This window comes from Polypterus senegalus, chromosome 2 (assembly GCF_016835505.1).
Source record: "Polypterus senegalus isolate Bchr_013 chromosome 2, ASM1683550v1, whole genome shotgun sequence".
Lineage (NCBI taxonomy): Eukaryota > Metazoa > Chordata > Cladistia > Polypteriformes > Polypteridae > Polypterus > Polypterus senegalus.
The window spans coordinates 274,670,521-274,686,923 of record NC_053155.1 but is presented as its reverse complement, the minus strand read 5'-3'; the positions used below and the strand labels follow the sequence as shown (position 1 = coordinate 274,686,923).

At 40.6% G+C, this 16,403-nt stretch overlaps 1 protein-coding gene across 2 annotated transcripts in view; it reads left to right on the top strand.

Moving 5' to 3' along the window:
- The first annotated feature begins 4,021 nt into the window (after positions 1–4,021).
- pcyt1bb (phosphate cytidylyltransferase 1, choline, beta b) overlaps positions 4,022–16,403 on the top strand; it is a 98,763-nt gene continuing 86,381 nt past the window's right edge. The window contains exon 1 of one of the 2 annotated variants that reach the window (XM_039745605.1): positions 4,022–4,613. In XM_039745605.1, the coding sequence (XP_039601539.1) occupies positions 4,551–4,613 (63 nt within the window). In that variant the 5' untranslated portion in view covers positions 4,022–4,550. Of the gene's footprint in view, positions 4,614–12,105; positions 16,144–16,403 lie in introns of those variants that run through there. The other variant, XM_039745604.1, reaches the window with a different exon arrangement.

Below are 16,403 nucleotides of genomic sequence, written 5' to 3'. Positions count from 1 at the left end.
ATGATGTTAAATTGCATCTGCCCTGCACATGGTTTTCCAACTTTCAGGTTAAACTTGTCGGTTGGTGGCAGGATTGGCACTGCAGCCACTGTAAAAACCTCACGCAGCTCCGAAATGACAGATTGGACTCCTACTCTCCGCAGGACAGCTGCACTCGGGTCTCAATTTAAGATGGCTCATTCGGGTAGGCACATGGAATGTCTTGTCTCTCCGGCATGATGATCATCTTCCTCTGCTGTCAGAGAACCTTCATAAACTCCACATTTCAATAGCGCCACTCTCTGAGGTGGGACTGGTCAGGTCTCTGTAGGTGGATACACCTTTTATTGGTCTGGTCGTTCTGATGGCTCTCATGATCAGGGAGTAGCTGTTGCTGTGACAGATTGGCTCCTTCCAATGGTGTCCGATGTCACTCCTTTCAATGAACATATTATGGGACTCAGATTAGGGCACTCTCTGGGTGCCTTGTCTGTTGTCTCAGTGTATGTTCCGACCACAGTGAATGATATCTTGGTGAGGGAGACATTTTATTCGCAACTTCACTTACTAGTTGATGGGTACTCACAAGGTGCCACTCCTTTGGTCATGGGTGATTTCAATGTGACCACTGGCATTGACAGGGTTATGAAGATTGTGTTGGTCCTTATTGGTCTGGTGACTGTGATGAAATTGGCTCCATGTTCCTTGACTTTGCAAAAGGTTAGGGGCTACAGATCGATGGATCCTGGTTCCAGTGCACTGAGCCGCATCGTTGGACTTGGTACTCCAATACTGGTGGTGTGGTGAAAGAGATCAATCACATCCTCATGGGCAGACGCTGGGGGCTCTTGCAAAACTTCAGGGTCTACAGAAGTGCCCAGTTTGTGAATTCTAACCACAGACTTTTTGATGCTACTCTGAAGATTCAGCTTAGGACCAGTAGGCTACCACCTACTAGGAGAATGAGGTGGGACCTGGTCAGACTCCAAGATCAGGCAGTTTCTGAGTTTGCACGCAGTTTGTGTGGGGAACTTACAGACTTGGGTGCGACTATTGATCCTAATGTGATGTGGGAGACCTTCCATGACAAGACCCTGAAGGTTGTTGAGTGTTGTGTTGGTGATATCAGTATTCCCAGAAGGAGATGTTTCATCTATCTGGGCACCCTGGATATCATTGAGAGGAGTCGTAGTATACAGCATGAAGGCAACTCCAAGCTGTACTGGGAACTGAGAAGAACAGCCACGAGGGTTCTGAAGGCAGATAAGGAGGCATTTGTTGGAGGAATCTGTAAGCAAGTGACACATCACCTATGGTCTAGTGACCCACATCCTGCTTACAGAGGAATCAAAGTATTACACATATCCAAATCTGTTCCTCGGAGAGATGCAGTTAGGGTGGGGGATAGAACGGTCCTTATGGATGATGCTGCAATTGTGACCTGCTGGTCTGGCTACTTTGAGCAGCTGTTTAAAGCTGATCCTCTGGCTAGGACGTTGGACGCGTGTCCATGGTTCTTGAGACTGATCCTCCAATTATCTGTGAATCACCCAGTCTTGCCAAGACTGCACAGGTGGTGAAACAGCTGAGGGTAGGGAAGGCAGCAGAGATCTGTGGTATACGGGTGAACTTCTCCAGGCTGGTGGTAAGGCTGTCCTCCTTCCATTGCAAGCAATCTTTGCTACCATGTGAGAAATGGGCATCATCCCAACTAACTGGAAAATTGGACTTATCATCCCTACCTGGATGGAAGGGAAGGGCTTGGATTGCAGCAACTACAGGGAGATAACACTGCTTTAGGTGCCAGGTAAGGTCCTTGCTAGGGTCATTCTCAATAGGATCCATGATCACTTGTTCACTTACCAGCGACTGGAGCAATCTGGTTTTATGCCTAAGACGTCTACCATCAATCGCATCCTGGCACTGAGGGTTCTCATAGAGTTCATTTGCAGCCTTTGTTTATTTTCTTACAGCGTTTGACTCAGTTGTTCAAGCTGCTCTGGGGGACATCCTTAGACTTCACGGTATCTCCCCAAAGCTGCTGGATATCATGGCTGGACTGTACACTGGTACTGCAAGTGCTGTGCATAGTGGAGGCAGAACCTCTGTGTTTTTCCCAGTTGATTCTAGGGTTCGTCAGGAGGGTGTTCTTGCTCCTTCTTAATTCAATACTTACATGGACTGGGTGTTGGACAGCATCATGGTGTCCAGTGGCTGTGGTGCATTTGTTGGTGAAGAAAGATTCACTGATCTTGACTTTGCAGATGATGCTGTGATCTTTGTGGTGTTAATGGATGCTCTGATCGAAGCTCTCGAGAGACTGAGCAAGGAGTCTGGGTGTCTGAGCTTGTGAATATCCTGGATAAACACCAAGATCCAGGCCTCTAATGATTTCTTGGGCAAAGCCAACAGCAGTGTTTCTGTCTGCAGGGAGAGTGTCAATCTTGTCGAGAGGTTTACTTACCTGGGCAGTGACATTCATGTCTCTGATGACTCTTCCTAAGAAGTCAGTAGATGGACTGGGTGAGCATGGGGGTTCATGAGGTCACTGGAAAGGGGTGTGTGGCGCTCCTGATATCTATGCAAAAGGACGAAGGTCCAAGTCTTTAGAATCCTGGTGCTTCCTGTCTTGCTATATGGTTGCGAGACATGGATGCTGTCCAGTGAACTGAGACGAAGACTGGACTCCTTCAGTATTGTGTTGAAGAATCCTTGGGTACCACTGGTTTGAATTTTTGTTAAACAAGCGGTTGCTGACGGAGTCCCAAATGAGGCACATTACCTACACTGTGACGGAGTTTCATTTACAGCACTACAGCCATGTGGCGCGATTCCCAGAAGGTGATCCTGCTCTCACAATCCTACTGCTGATGACCCGAGCTGCTGGACCAGGCAAAAGGGACACCCACGTAACACCTGGCTGAGGCAGATAGATGGTCATTTCCAAGGGATGGGACTGGACCACATGTCTGCCTTGGAGGATGCCAACGAGGATCCCGAGCTGTTTCACTGTGTGGTGGGTGTGGCAATGCACTGTACCAGTGTATGCTCCCCAAACTGGCCTGAACTGACCTGGCTTGACATGATATAAATGAGCTGGCATTCCAGCCAGGATGGTTCAAGGATTTTTACCTGGCTGGGATGCCAGTTTAATGGAAAGGTGGGGAAGACTAATTGCATGGACTATTTTTTCCCCTGATACAATAGTTGGCAGTTTTCCTGGGCTTCAGTGCCTGCATGGACACCCACAGGGGCAGGCTGGGAACTGCAGTCCCATGAGACAGCCTGTGGTCAGAGTCAGGAGGAAAGTGGATGAGACTACGTAGGAGGTGTGGAAGGAGACATTTTTTACAATTGTGGAAAGTATTTGGAGGTACTGTAAAATAAAAAAGTATTGTTTGTTTGAAGCCAGGACTGTGTTGTGTAGTTGGTTTGGAGTGCTGCTACACCCCCTACTAGTAACAATAGATAGATAGATAGATAGATAGATAGATAGATAGATAGATAGATAGATAGATAGATAGATAGATAGATAGATAGACTTGCGTTCACACAATATGAAAATATACACAGTTCTAAGTCAGTTCATTTACCTAATATCTGTAGTAATCTACAAGATTTCTTTAGACATTGTACAATTCATAAAAACAACACATACTGTATATACATGTAGTCCACATAATATGCATGTATGAATATGAACATCCAAATTAGTTCATAATCCACTTATAAACAAAATATTAAAGAGGTAATACATCAACAATCCAACATTCTATGACATAAGAGTTTTGGAAAAGGGTCATATGATCGGCCAGTGGACGGAGGGAGCCATTTACAGATACATTTCTATCTAATATACTGAGTTGTTACAACAACGTTGTTCAGTACATAAAGCAAATTTGGCATTTTTTTTTTAACTTTATGTAAAATGTCTGTTCAATTACTTTCCAAACTACACGCTAGGGAAATGTTTTACTGAGTAAATTCCCCGTTGCGCCCCAATTTATAAATTTAAAACAGTCGCCCCCATACTTGCGCCCACTCACCCCCGGCTCCTTCTGGCGGGTGGTAGCGACTGGCGTTGCCCGGCCGAACCTGGGTCAGCTCAATGAGCCCGTTTGTGAAGAGAAGCCGTTTCCATGGTGGCTCCGCGGGGGGCCTTTTGTCTCCACTTATAACGACCTCTTTCAGCTCCAATGGGAAATGAAGTGAGAACTGCCATTCTCGCGCGTCTCCATCCCTTCGTCTGGCCTGGCTGAGCAGCTTCATTATAATTTGAATGGGGGGGCTATCCTTCTAATCACGCGAGACGCTGACAATGGCCTTGGCGATGTCGCTTAACGGGTTACTCCGGGCCACTGGGGCTGACGGTGGGGGCTTCTGCCTGCGTGTCAACAGCTAATACCCACTGAATAAACAGGAGCCGCCTGAGATTGGAGCGCAACTTGGCAGGAACTTTGCCCAGTCGTGCCTCGTCACTGGGGCGTTAAGCAACGGGGAACAGGAAAGAGCAAGGTGCAGCGCAAGTCAGTCGCGATAAGGCTGGCGACTCGGGCGGCCACGGAGGAGCGATGGTGGGCAGGAAAAGGCGCTCGGAGTTCAGCAGCGGGCTTGTCCTCAAAGAAGCGCGCAAGGTAAGCGAGGCGGGGGACTCACTGCGCCCTGGGACTGACAGTTTGATCAGATAACTGCGGACCGACACGAACAGCTTGACTGAGAGGCTCCCACCGCAGCCGCCTATGAACCGAGGGCTTGAAAGCCAAGGTCCCGTGTGCACCTAAAGAATGTACTTAATTTAAAGTTATTCTGCAATTTAACTGTCTGTCATAAAAGTGTGCCGATGTACGATTCACGTAACAGAAAGTTGCCGTTAGTAATGTCAAGAAAGTCACTTTACGAACTTATCCGTGCGTAACACTATAGTAATAATGCAGCGTTTTCTGCAATGAGATGGTCTTCCATTTTCGAACCCATTTAATCAAGTTTTGGGAGCCTTTCAATGGTGTCATCAGGAGCCAAGCCTGAACTGGACAACAATCTACCTCAAGGCACACTCACTGCAAGTTACAGTTTACAGTTAAACTAAGGGTCGTGCTGAGAAACTGGAGTATCTGGGGGAAAAACTCTCAAGAAACCCAACGAGAACGTGTAAACCTCCCACAGAAAGTGACTGGGTCAGGATACCAATTGAGTTGTCTGGAACTGGGAGATTTCAATCAGAGCTGTTGCTTTGGTTAGTCTTTAATCAGCCTCCTGAACAGCTACTTGTTCGAATGGCATTGCCTGTCACACTCACACATACTGTACCATGCCACACTCACACATACTGTACCATGCCATGTTTGAGTCTCCAATTTGCTTTCTTATTCTCCGTGGCCATCTGATCATAGCACACCAGCAGGAGCGGACTGGGTCTCAAAAGCAGCCTGGGCATCCTTCAACAAGTGAGGTGACGAGGTTGACCCACTCGGCCCATTATTCATTGTACTTTTCTTAAAATTTGTGACGAGTATGCGGCTCGCTACTTGCTATGAGTCTATGATATGAACTCTATCTAAACTGTTGCCAAACTTAATCTGTACACTGTTGTTTAGACACAACTTAAAATTTGACAAAATGCTTAGAAATAAAATTTAATGAAAAATAAAAATTTAGTAACACGACTTACATGTTATTAGAGTACATGTCAAATGTCAATGTCATGTCCAAGTGCCAGTACTCTAGTAGGCTAGTAGCTTACGCAGTTCGCTGCTTTTAGCTGCCACATCATCATCAATAATGAGTGTCAAGTCTGGCTAGTAGACTTTTCTCCACCAACATCAACATGAACGCCTCAAGATGTTTTTGCGTCATTGTGCTTCTCAGGCGGCTTCTGGTTCTCTTTCACACTGCACTTATGACACAGCCGTCTGAGCCCCACCTTTTCTCCTCATCTATTTTGCCTCATCCATATTTGGCAACAGACACTGAATGACTGAAATGAACAACAATGATACGAGGTCAAATGAGGACGAGGTCATGAGTGGGTGTTATAGAACTTTACTTAATTCAGTGCCAAATAATTACCCATATAGGCGGTTAGATGGTCTTAAAGCAAAGTAAGTGATTGCAGGTATGAAAAAATTATTTTCAACTCGATAATCAAACTGCTCATTTACAATGGAATAAATTATAACCGAGGTTATAATGAAAACCTCACATGATTGAATGAAATGTTCCATTAACTTAACGATAAACTATAAATGTTCCGTCCTATTATAAAAATTCCTATCCTGTGCTTTATAACTTTATTTCATCATACTAATAATCGCAGCTGAAAACCACTAATTATCGCTCGCGCAGACGACCAGAGAACAATAAAATGCATAATACATAATCTAAACTGATTATTAGTACCGAAAAATTTAAATACTAGATATGAGATAAAATAAATAGCAATAATGTATATGCTAACCGAAATGTAGCGGTATCAAAACAGAAATCGGCAAAAGGCAGTTTTGACCAAATTTCTCGCAGCAATATTGTGCACTGACAACTAAAACACCTTGATGATGTAATACGGTATATTATATAGGACTATATAAATCGCAGTACCAGACAGATAATGTTTAGTAGTTTAGAAAATTCATTTTAATGTCAAACAGTAACCAGTACATAAAATGTATTTCATGAAGCGGCCGGCCCATGACCAGACCAGAGTCTGCAGCCAACCAGGCATTGCCCAAATGCCCTAATGGCCAGTCTGCCCCATGCACACCAGACTTATTTCCCCCAAAAACTGAGACCTAACAGCTTTACAACTGAGTTTGGTTAAGAGTAATTTAGAGCATGCTTAGGAACTCATCCATTTCTTATTCTTTTATTTGTATTGTGCATTCATAAGAATCACTTTGAAATCTCTTCAGTTTTTTTTGTTCAGCACTGCCTGACTCACCAATACAAAAAAAAAACTCCCACATATGGTATACTGTTCAATGCATCTTGATATCTAGTTATAAAGGATGTTAACCCTTTTGGTATTCCCCCTTATTTTTGGTCCTCCCAAAAACAGTCATTTTAGGCAATTTTTGGACTGTACTTCATTCAGAAAATGACACCGTTAGATAAAAAGTAAACCAATAGGTAGGTGCCTTTAGCAAAATGGATCAGAAGGGCTTGAAGTTGTGCATGTCATATCAACTGATCCCAGGGCTCTCCTCCTAATAGCACAAGTGGGTTCCAAGTTACACCTTTTCACAAAAACTTGAGAAAAAATAAAGGATTGGTAACATAGGCATCTGGACAAAGATGCTGGAAGGAGGGTGCTGAGGGTACTGCAGCAACTTTTTATATTGGCATAATAACTGTGTATTAGCATGGCCAGACTTCCAGCTAACCTGGGCTAACCTGAGTTGGTTGGTAGCATGCACTGATAAAGTGCCTTGCTGCACCACCACATGACAAACCACCTCAGGATCCCAAATTAGGACCCAAGCGCAGCCATGCAATGGGTGACCCCTCAGCACCACACTGGAACAGTGTAAGTTTTTTTTTACGGTGGCTGGAGTGCCAATCCTACCACCAACCCCTGAGTTTTCCCTGCAAGTTGGAGGACCTGCTTGCAGGGTTGGATGCAGATTAACGCCATACCCAGGATTGGGCAATTTCAGGTTAAGGGCTTTGCTCAAGGGTCCAGCGGAGTGGAATCCAAATTTACTCACATGTTTTCTCAGAAATATTCCTGCCTCTACATTGACCGATTGTTTTCTCTTTAAGTTCATTATTCATGATACAAGGGGTCCAAATTATTCCTTTCACAAAACTTTATAAGCACATGGGGTGTCATTTTATGTTACTTTGAGGTTGATGATCATAAATATGATAATGTTTTTCTATATTGATTTTCTACCAGTGGTCCAAGCCCTCTACCAGCCATTCCTAGAAAGCTAAAAACGAGACATTTCAAACATAAGCATGTGGGGTCTTGTTTTAGGCTATTTCTCGGACAGTGATTGCAAATATGATGCTACATTTAATTTTTGATCTTCTACCAGGGATCTAGCCCACTAGATGAGGGTGAAAAATGGCAAAGTTCTATTACAACTGAGAATATTTAGACTTTAAACATTTAAATTGAAGTATACATTATAATAATTCAAATATTTGACACAGCTATTCTAGTTAATTATATACTTCTACCTTACAAAGTAAATTGTTACATTTCTTATGAACACCTGAATCAGAATGGCTTACGCTAATTCAGACTTCTTTCTTTGTTATTGCTATTCTGTTTTTTTCTGTATGTAAGGCATCTTTGAGCTACACTTTTTGCATGAAAATTAGATTAGTAAACTTTAGTAATACCAAGGGACAATTCAAATGCATACAGCAGCAGAAGAATAAAAACATACATACACACTCACAGGAGAAATAATACAGCCAATCAATCAATCGATATGTAAATAAAAATAAATAATCAAATATATATTGTTTAGATATTTCAAAATGGTATGTTAAAACAAATTTAACAAGTGCCCCAGGGGGAAACATTGAAATGCCCGATAGAAGTGGGCAGAAAAGACCCCCAGATGCACCTCTTAGCACACTGTGGTGGAATGAGCCTGTGGTTAAAAGTGCTCAAAGACAGCGACTCCTGGAGGGCATTTTTCATGATGGCATCCAATTTTGCCACCATCCTCTTTTCCACACCAGTTTCCATTGTGTCCAGGGTTCACCCTGTCATGGCGCAGGCTTTCCTGCTAAGGTTATTCAGGCATTGTGCTTCTTTTGAGCTCAAGTCGCTTCCCCAAGAGACCACAGCATGTGTGCTATATTCTGTAAATAAATGTTGTTAGCGTTGTTGCTCTAATTAAACTAACAGGTGTGTTTTTGGCATGTTGGTCAAAAGCCTGAGGGCGCTGGGGAATAACCAACATTAAGTTATTGAGAACATGCAAATTCTCCACACAAAGTGATCTATCCAAGGTTCAAATCCAGTTCTTTTGAATTGTGCGATTCAATTCGATATTATTGTCTTTTTTAGTTTCAAATGGAAAGTTTTTTTTTCTATGAATCATAAGAGATACCTTTTTTAACTACAGTACGTGAATTGCCCTGTACAGATGCCAGGCAGGATTGCCTTGCTTAGCACATTTGTGTTAAACAGTCTTCAGACGCCTCTCTGTCTCTCTCTTTCTTGGTTTCTTTGAGAAAGGTTTCAATATGGCCAAATAGTTCAATGGAAGTGGGATGTCATTGGCAGAATTTGAGTGTGCTGTCAGTCGAGGGTCACTTCTGTTGCTGAATCTGATATCATTGGGCTTTTGTTATTCCCGAAACCACATCAAAGATGTACTGAATTTGACATCACTGATATACAGTTTTGTCCAATATTACTGGCACCCTTGCATTTTAGGTCTATCATATACAGCATCTTCAAAAATAATGTTGCCTCAGAGAAATTATTCACCATCAACCAATCAGCTTTAAATCCTGACTCTGATGTCATAAACCAGGAACTGCAAGAAGAAGAACTCCATATGTAAAATATCATTAAATCTTATTTTATGAAAAGTTGCAGAGTCCAAATAGCTAAATAACCCATGGTTTTGTAATTACTAAAAAATGTGAAATTTTTCCTCTGAGCACAAAGTCCCTCTTTTCTGAGGCCAGAGGCTAACTTTAAAGCTTAATATTTAAAGATGAATGACAGCCTTGGCTGCAGTGGGCTGGCGCCCTGCCCAGGGTTTAGGATATAGTGGGTTGGATAGATGGATAGATGACAGCCTTAGAACAACAAATTGGTTGATGTTGTTCAGAAACCAAACCATATCAGATTGACCTGCAGCTATCCTTTTCAGTTGCCGATAATGAGAACAGGTAAAGTATCCATCTGACCCTTTGTCTATGTAATTATTTTCTTGAACCTATGTAGCCAATTTTAGGGCAGCCGAGACATTAAGTCTAGTCCAGCAGCATTGGGTGCAAGACAAGAACCAACCTTGGAGGGCCCACTTTCTCATAAGACCAAATTGATGGATACAGGGCCAAATCCTGAAGCACAAACCAATTATCCTGCACTTGTTTATGATTTAGATAAAAAAACAGGAGAACTCCATACGGACAGTGTACGAACTGCACAACGTCGGTCACTGGGCTGGTATTCAAATTTCACCGCATTGTTGTGTAGTTGTGAGGGAGCATCTCTAACAACAATAACAACAACCTTTATTTATACTGTATAGCACATTTTCATACAAAAAGTAGCTCAAAGTGCTTTACATAATGAAGAAAAGAAAAATAAAAGACAAAATAAGAAATTAAAATAAGACAACATTATTTAACATAGAAAAGGAGTAAGGTCCGATGGCCAGGGTGGACAGAAAAAACAAAAAAAAAACTCCAAACGGCTGAAAAAAAAAATCTGCAGGGGTTCCAGGCCACGGGACCGCCCAGTCCCCTCTGGGCATTCTACCTAACATAAATGAAATAGTCCTCTTTGTATTTAGGGTTCTCACGGAGTCACTTGATGTTGATGGTCATACAGACTTCTGGCTTTTAATCCATCCATCATTGTTGGAACATCACAGTGCTTTCAGTAGATGGTGGTGGCACAAGCCACCACCAAAAGGACACCGGAAAAGGAAACAGAAGAGAGAGTAGAGGTTAGTACAGATTTTAGAGCCACCATGAATAGTTATTATAATGAGTTGGATATACAGAGCATCAGGATTTTGATTACAGTGAAGTTATGACAAGGCCATGTTAAAGTAATGTGTTTTTAGCAGTGTTTTAAAGTGCTCTACTGTATTAGCCTGGCAAATTCCTATTGGCAGGCTATTCCAGATTTTAGGTGCATAACAGCAGAAGGCCGCCTCACCACTTTTGTAGTACAGCATCTTCTTAAAGGCAAAAAGTATGATATTAAAAAGCTGACATTTAGAGGAAGTATCTGCTGATCAATAATATAAAACCCATGTTAAAATATATCATACATATCATGCTAATCATACTGTCACATGTAAATCAAAAAAAGTAAATATTAACCTTAAACTTAATTAACCAAGGAAATGTATTTTGTGTGTCCATAAATGAACACATTTGTTACAATAAGCAATAATGTTACAATTAAATTAAAAGTGGCAATTCCACTTAGCTTTTCTCTGTGCATTGCTGCTAACCTGATGTTAGAATGGAAACTGACAGACTTTAATGACCCAATGAGAAAAACTTGAAAGGAAGATGACATTGCCATACTGCCATAAAGACCTTTCATTATTGTGATAATAATATCAAATAATGTGTCAGTTTCATGAAGGAGATGGTAGCTTGAGTTCACACAAACAGCTGCAGCCATTCCATTCACTTTTTAAAACTGCACTGGTGTCAGAACTGGACACTTTTCCACTGATTTGATTGCTGTAAGTTGAAAGAAAACACAACTGCATTTCCACTTGTGTGATATGTGATTGTTACCCAACTCTAATGTGTCTTCTGTGTGATATGTCCCCAGTGTAAAGTGACATCTGATCGTGATGCGTGGTAAAGCGGGTGTAAAGGGACGCATACTCCTAGTCAACTGATGTAATTTTATTCACTTAATGCTGATTTCGATCCCATTGAGGCAGGTGGCTTTCTTAACTCGCTGCAGTTTCCAAGAAAAGATACACTAATATAGAAGGGTGTATATGAGAGACCCAAGGACGAATATACGATTGCGATGAGTAGAGAGATGCCTGTGTGTCATGTTTATAAAGAAATGTGGTGGTAATATTGCAGCCTGTTTTGATTATCACATTAAGTTTTATTTTTGGCCCTCAATAAAACTGAACTTGACGTCACTGATATACAGTTTTGTCTAACATTATTGGCACCCTTGCATTTTAGGTCTATCATATACAGCATCTTCAGAAATAATTGGAAATGTACCAACTCTTGCTTATTAGAATATTTTAAGAGGATGTCCAGAGTTATATCACAAATAGATATTTGTTCAACTTCCATGTAGTTTTTTCAAAGGGAAAAAAAATGAACATAAGACCCTGAGTGTACAGGGTGAGACAAAATTATGTTAACACTAATGGTGCTGCTATGTATATACTTATATACAATTTTTGTGGACAATTTATGAGACCTTCCTGTAAATCATCTTGCACCCATGAAGTATGTTTTGTGAATAATTTGTTTCCGCCATTCAAATGTTAACATAATTTTGACTCACTCTGTATTAAAGGCACCCTTCCCTAATAATTGGTTGCAGAATCCTTGGCAATAATGACAGCATTCAAACATTTCTTATAGCCGTCTATAAACATCTGGAACTGTTCTGCTGATATGTTATATGATAATCTTCAGCTGCAGTTTGTTCTAGCTGTTGAACGTCTGCAGGATTTCTTTTACTAATAGCAAATTTCCCCTCTTTTCAAAGGTGGTCAATTGGATTCAAATTAGGACTCATTGCTGCCCAGTTTAATAAGTCCAGTTTTTGTTTTTTAACCATTCTCTTGTCCTTTTGAATGTGTGTTTTGGGTCACTCTCCTGCTGGAGGACTCATGATCTTTGACCTATACCTAATTATCTGACACTGGTTAGCACATTCTACCCTGGTAACCCTCTTATGGTTTCCTTAATATAATGGAGATCTCCAGTACCAGACAAAGCAAAGTAAAGCAGCCCAACAGCATTATGGGATCTCCACCATATTAAACCATAGGTAAGCTGTTCTTTTCAGTATAAGCTTCATTCCACTGCCTAGAAATAAGTCACTGGTCTGCATTAACACAGAGCTCTATTTAGTTTAATCAATCCAAAGAACACTTTTCCAGAATGTTTTTTTGTTTCTCTTGGAACCATGCCTTTCCGTGTTGTCATCCTGTTTAGCCTTTAACAATTTGCACTAACCTTTAAAGCATTGTTTGATCAGTTTTCCTCATTCTACCACATCTAAGGAAGTTCTTGACAGATCCATGAGCAGCAAACATCTTAATAACATCACAGGTTCTACAAGCAGGAATGAAAATATTTCTGGAGATGGACTTGTACCCTTTTGCATTTTTATGTTTGGTGACGAGTTTTTCAGATGATCTCTTGTTCTTAGCATTGTTGATAAGAAATAGGGAGTGAAAGTGACTTTTTTTGAGGTATGAAAGCTATCATTATTGGTTAATTCAATTCATGTGAGCACTAACAATGTGTCGCAGTCGCAGAGTGGAATTTCACTGTAGTAAGAATGTAGCTCTAGGCAGGCAGTGTGGGGTTAAGGCATTTGGACTTCACATGCTGAGGGTGTGGGCTCAATCCTGCTACTGACACTGTCTGACCATGAGCAAGTCGCTTGACTGGCCAGTGCTTCAACTGGAAAACCAAACGAAATTTAACAAATTCTATTGTAAATGATGTAAGTGGATAAAGGTGTCAGCCAAATATGTAGATGTAGCTCTAATCAAAATGAAGACATATCCACTTGTCCTTTTTAATTGTTTGATCCTGTGTTGATCTATATCAAACACATCAGTGTATATAGACCAAAGCTGTTTTAATGCCAGCTTTTTTCAGGAGATACTATAATTTTATGTACCTAAAAGCCAATGGCGCCAATAATGACACACTTTCCACTTAGTATCTTTTATGTCTATTTCAAAATATATTGGGACGTGCTGGGCAGACAAAGAACTTGTACAACCTAAAAGACCCAAAAAATGTCAGCATGCCTACCGAGAGTTCCCCTGACAAGCCCATCAGTTTCCCTGCTCGCTTATACCAGTGCAGGCTGTATGTTCTTAGTTCCACTGCAGTATTCCATCCCTTTATGTCAGAGTCTTTGCCAAGTTGTCTGTCTTGTTCCTCAGTGGTGCCTTTTCAGTCTAAGACCACATCAGATGTTCCAAGTCTAATATATAGCCTTGCTGTTTCCTTATTGTCTTAGCTACAAAGTTCTCTCTGATTCAGATTTATTTACTTGGGGTAGAGACTAGATCACCCAGTGCCAGTTATAAAACACCTACCCAATTAAATGTCCCAACTGTAACAATACCTGGAAAGTTATTAAATCGTTTAAAAGGATAGAAGATGCATCATCAACAGTCTGACTCTTACTAGCCTGGGTAGTCATTGGCTTTAATCTTTAGTCATTTCCATCCTCCCAATGGTATTTGAAAGTCATAGCTTCTTTAAAGAGAGGGACCACAATTTCAGTTTCCAAGATGTCTTCTTGAATATTACAGTAAGTAACAGTTAAACATGGACTTTCTCCATGCCAGGTAGGCATACTGCAGGTGAAAAAATATGTCCCTGGTAATGCAAGTGGCAGCCTGTGAACTTAAGAGACTTTATCTTTAAACCCTTCTCCAAACTTATGTTAAAAACATGTACTAAAATACTGTTGGCTTGTATAGATAATGTACAGTAAAATGCTTCTCTCTTATATTATATTGAATAAATTAAGTTTAGAAAATGATAGATTGATGTTATTTAAAATGGCTATTTAGACGACTTATCCAGAGAAAATATTTATTTACTTTGGTAAAGGCTTAGGTTTAATCTTTGTGTAGCTCTATATGAACCCTGTACAAATAATAGTAGCTATAATAAGAATTAGAATTTTCTTTTTTTTTTTTTTGCTTAATACAATTTAAGGTCATTGAGGGTGGGTTCTATTCCAGTAGTATCGGGGTGCTAAGTAGGAAACAGCTGAGGACAGCCCATAACAGGGCACACCCAAGTCTACTCCCGCGCTCACTCCTATTCATTCTTTAGCTCAATTTAAGTGTGGGAGAAAAAGCAGAGTACTGAGAGAAAAACCTCATGCAGACACTGGGGGCAGGAATATGTAAACCCCACACAGCTGTGGAATTCAAAATCGGGATGCTGGATCCATAAGGCAGAAGTGCTAATGCCGCTATATCATCATCATCATCATCATCAACAACATAATACCATGTGATCCCAAACTGAATCAAGTAGATTTTATAATAATAATAATATATTATTATTATTATTATTGTTGTTATTATTATGTATTGATAATCTTTAAATAATTTATTTTAAAGCATTTATTATATAGAAAGCCTAACTACATATTTTAATTTTTTTATTTGGTGTTACAATAGGTGTGTTTCCTCTTCTTCTAAGCAACTGGTATGTGAGAAATATGAAAGAACCACTTGAAATGAAAATATTTATTTAAAACACATGCAACACTATGTTTTTATTTTTGGCTGATTAAGCAATTATTTTGTTCTGCATTTTTGTCTCAGAAAAAAAAAACAAAAACTGCAAACTGCTATCTGTGCTGTCCAAAGCTGGATTAATACATGCAGGCTGATTTGAGCTGACAGAACAGATGGTGGGTGCCGAGGGAGGCTGGGGTATTACAGTGCAAATTCAATGCATTTTTAAAGAAATAAACATATGTAATGTTTCAGACAAAAAAATATTACTTGAGTGTTTACATTTGCATTTTTTTTTTCAAAATTAATTCATTTTCTTTCTGGGGTGATTAATCAGTATTAGTTGTTCAGAAAATGACAAAAGAAAATCTTAATAATTGCTATATTTAAAAGAAGATTCACTCTCACCTCCTTTTTTATTATTCATATGTTCTTTGTTCCATAAGCAGACAAAAAAAGCACAAAGACGGTGACAAACTCTGTAATTCCTTTTTTTTTTTTTTTTTTGCAAGGACCTCAGCATCAGTAAATTGTTAGGTACAGGAAGATTAATTCCCTCATTGGTGTTCCCTGTGGAACCTGACACATGACAAGACTTTCTTCTAGTGGTGCTATGACTACAGCAGCCAACCAGTAAACCTCATGTAAATGAGAGTACAGTATCATGTACCACAAGAATCCACCTCTTTCTTTTTAGGTTATCATTTTATTGACAGCTGAAGGGCACTGCCTTTTGCTCATATATTATTGTGTAGCACACAGAGCACGTCCTGATTGGATCGTTACTAAGGGGTGGGTGATGGTGTCTGGGAAACACGGAGACACAGAGTAGGCAATTTCATTAGAAAACAGCCTTCTGCTTTGAGGGAGCATGCCGATTTAATTGCTGCTTTTTCTAGTCATGCTAGTGTTCAACTCTGATGCTGAGTCAGAGACAGGTATCCCAACATCCCCTTCTTATAAGCCTCCTTCAGGAATCATGGAGGAATTAGAACATACATGCCCTCTGCCTCGGACGGTGAGTATTTTTTTCCCCTCTCCTTCTCTAGTGACTTCCTTTGTTATGTTACGCACAGGCAATCCTTCGTGAGGGTCATGTGTTTTATTCAGCTTTGTATTAGTCTGAAGCAATCAAGAGAAGTGCTGCTCAAACAGCGTCTGCAATACCTTCAATCAGCTGCATACCAAACAAAGGAAAACTCTTAGTGTAACACGGAGAAAAAGGAAGCACAGAGTGAATTTATTATGAAGATGCTGAGTTTTCATTCACTTCTCGTA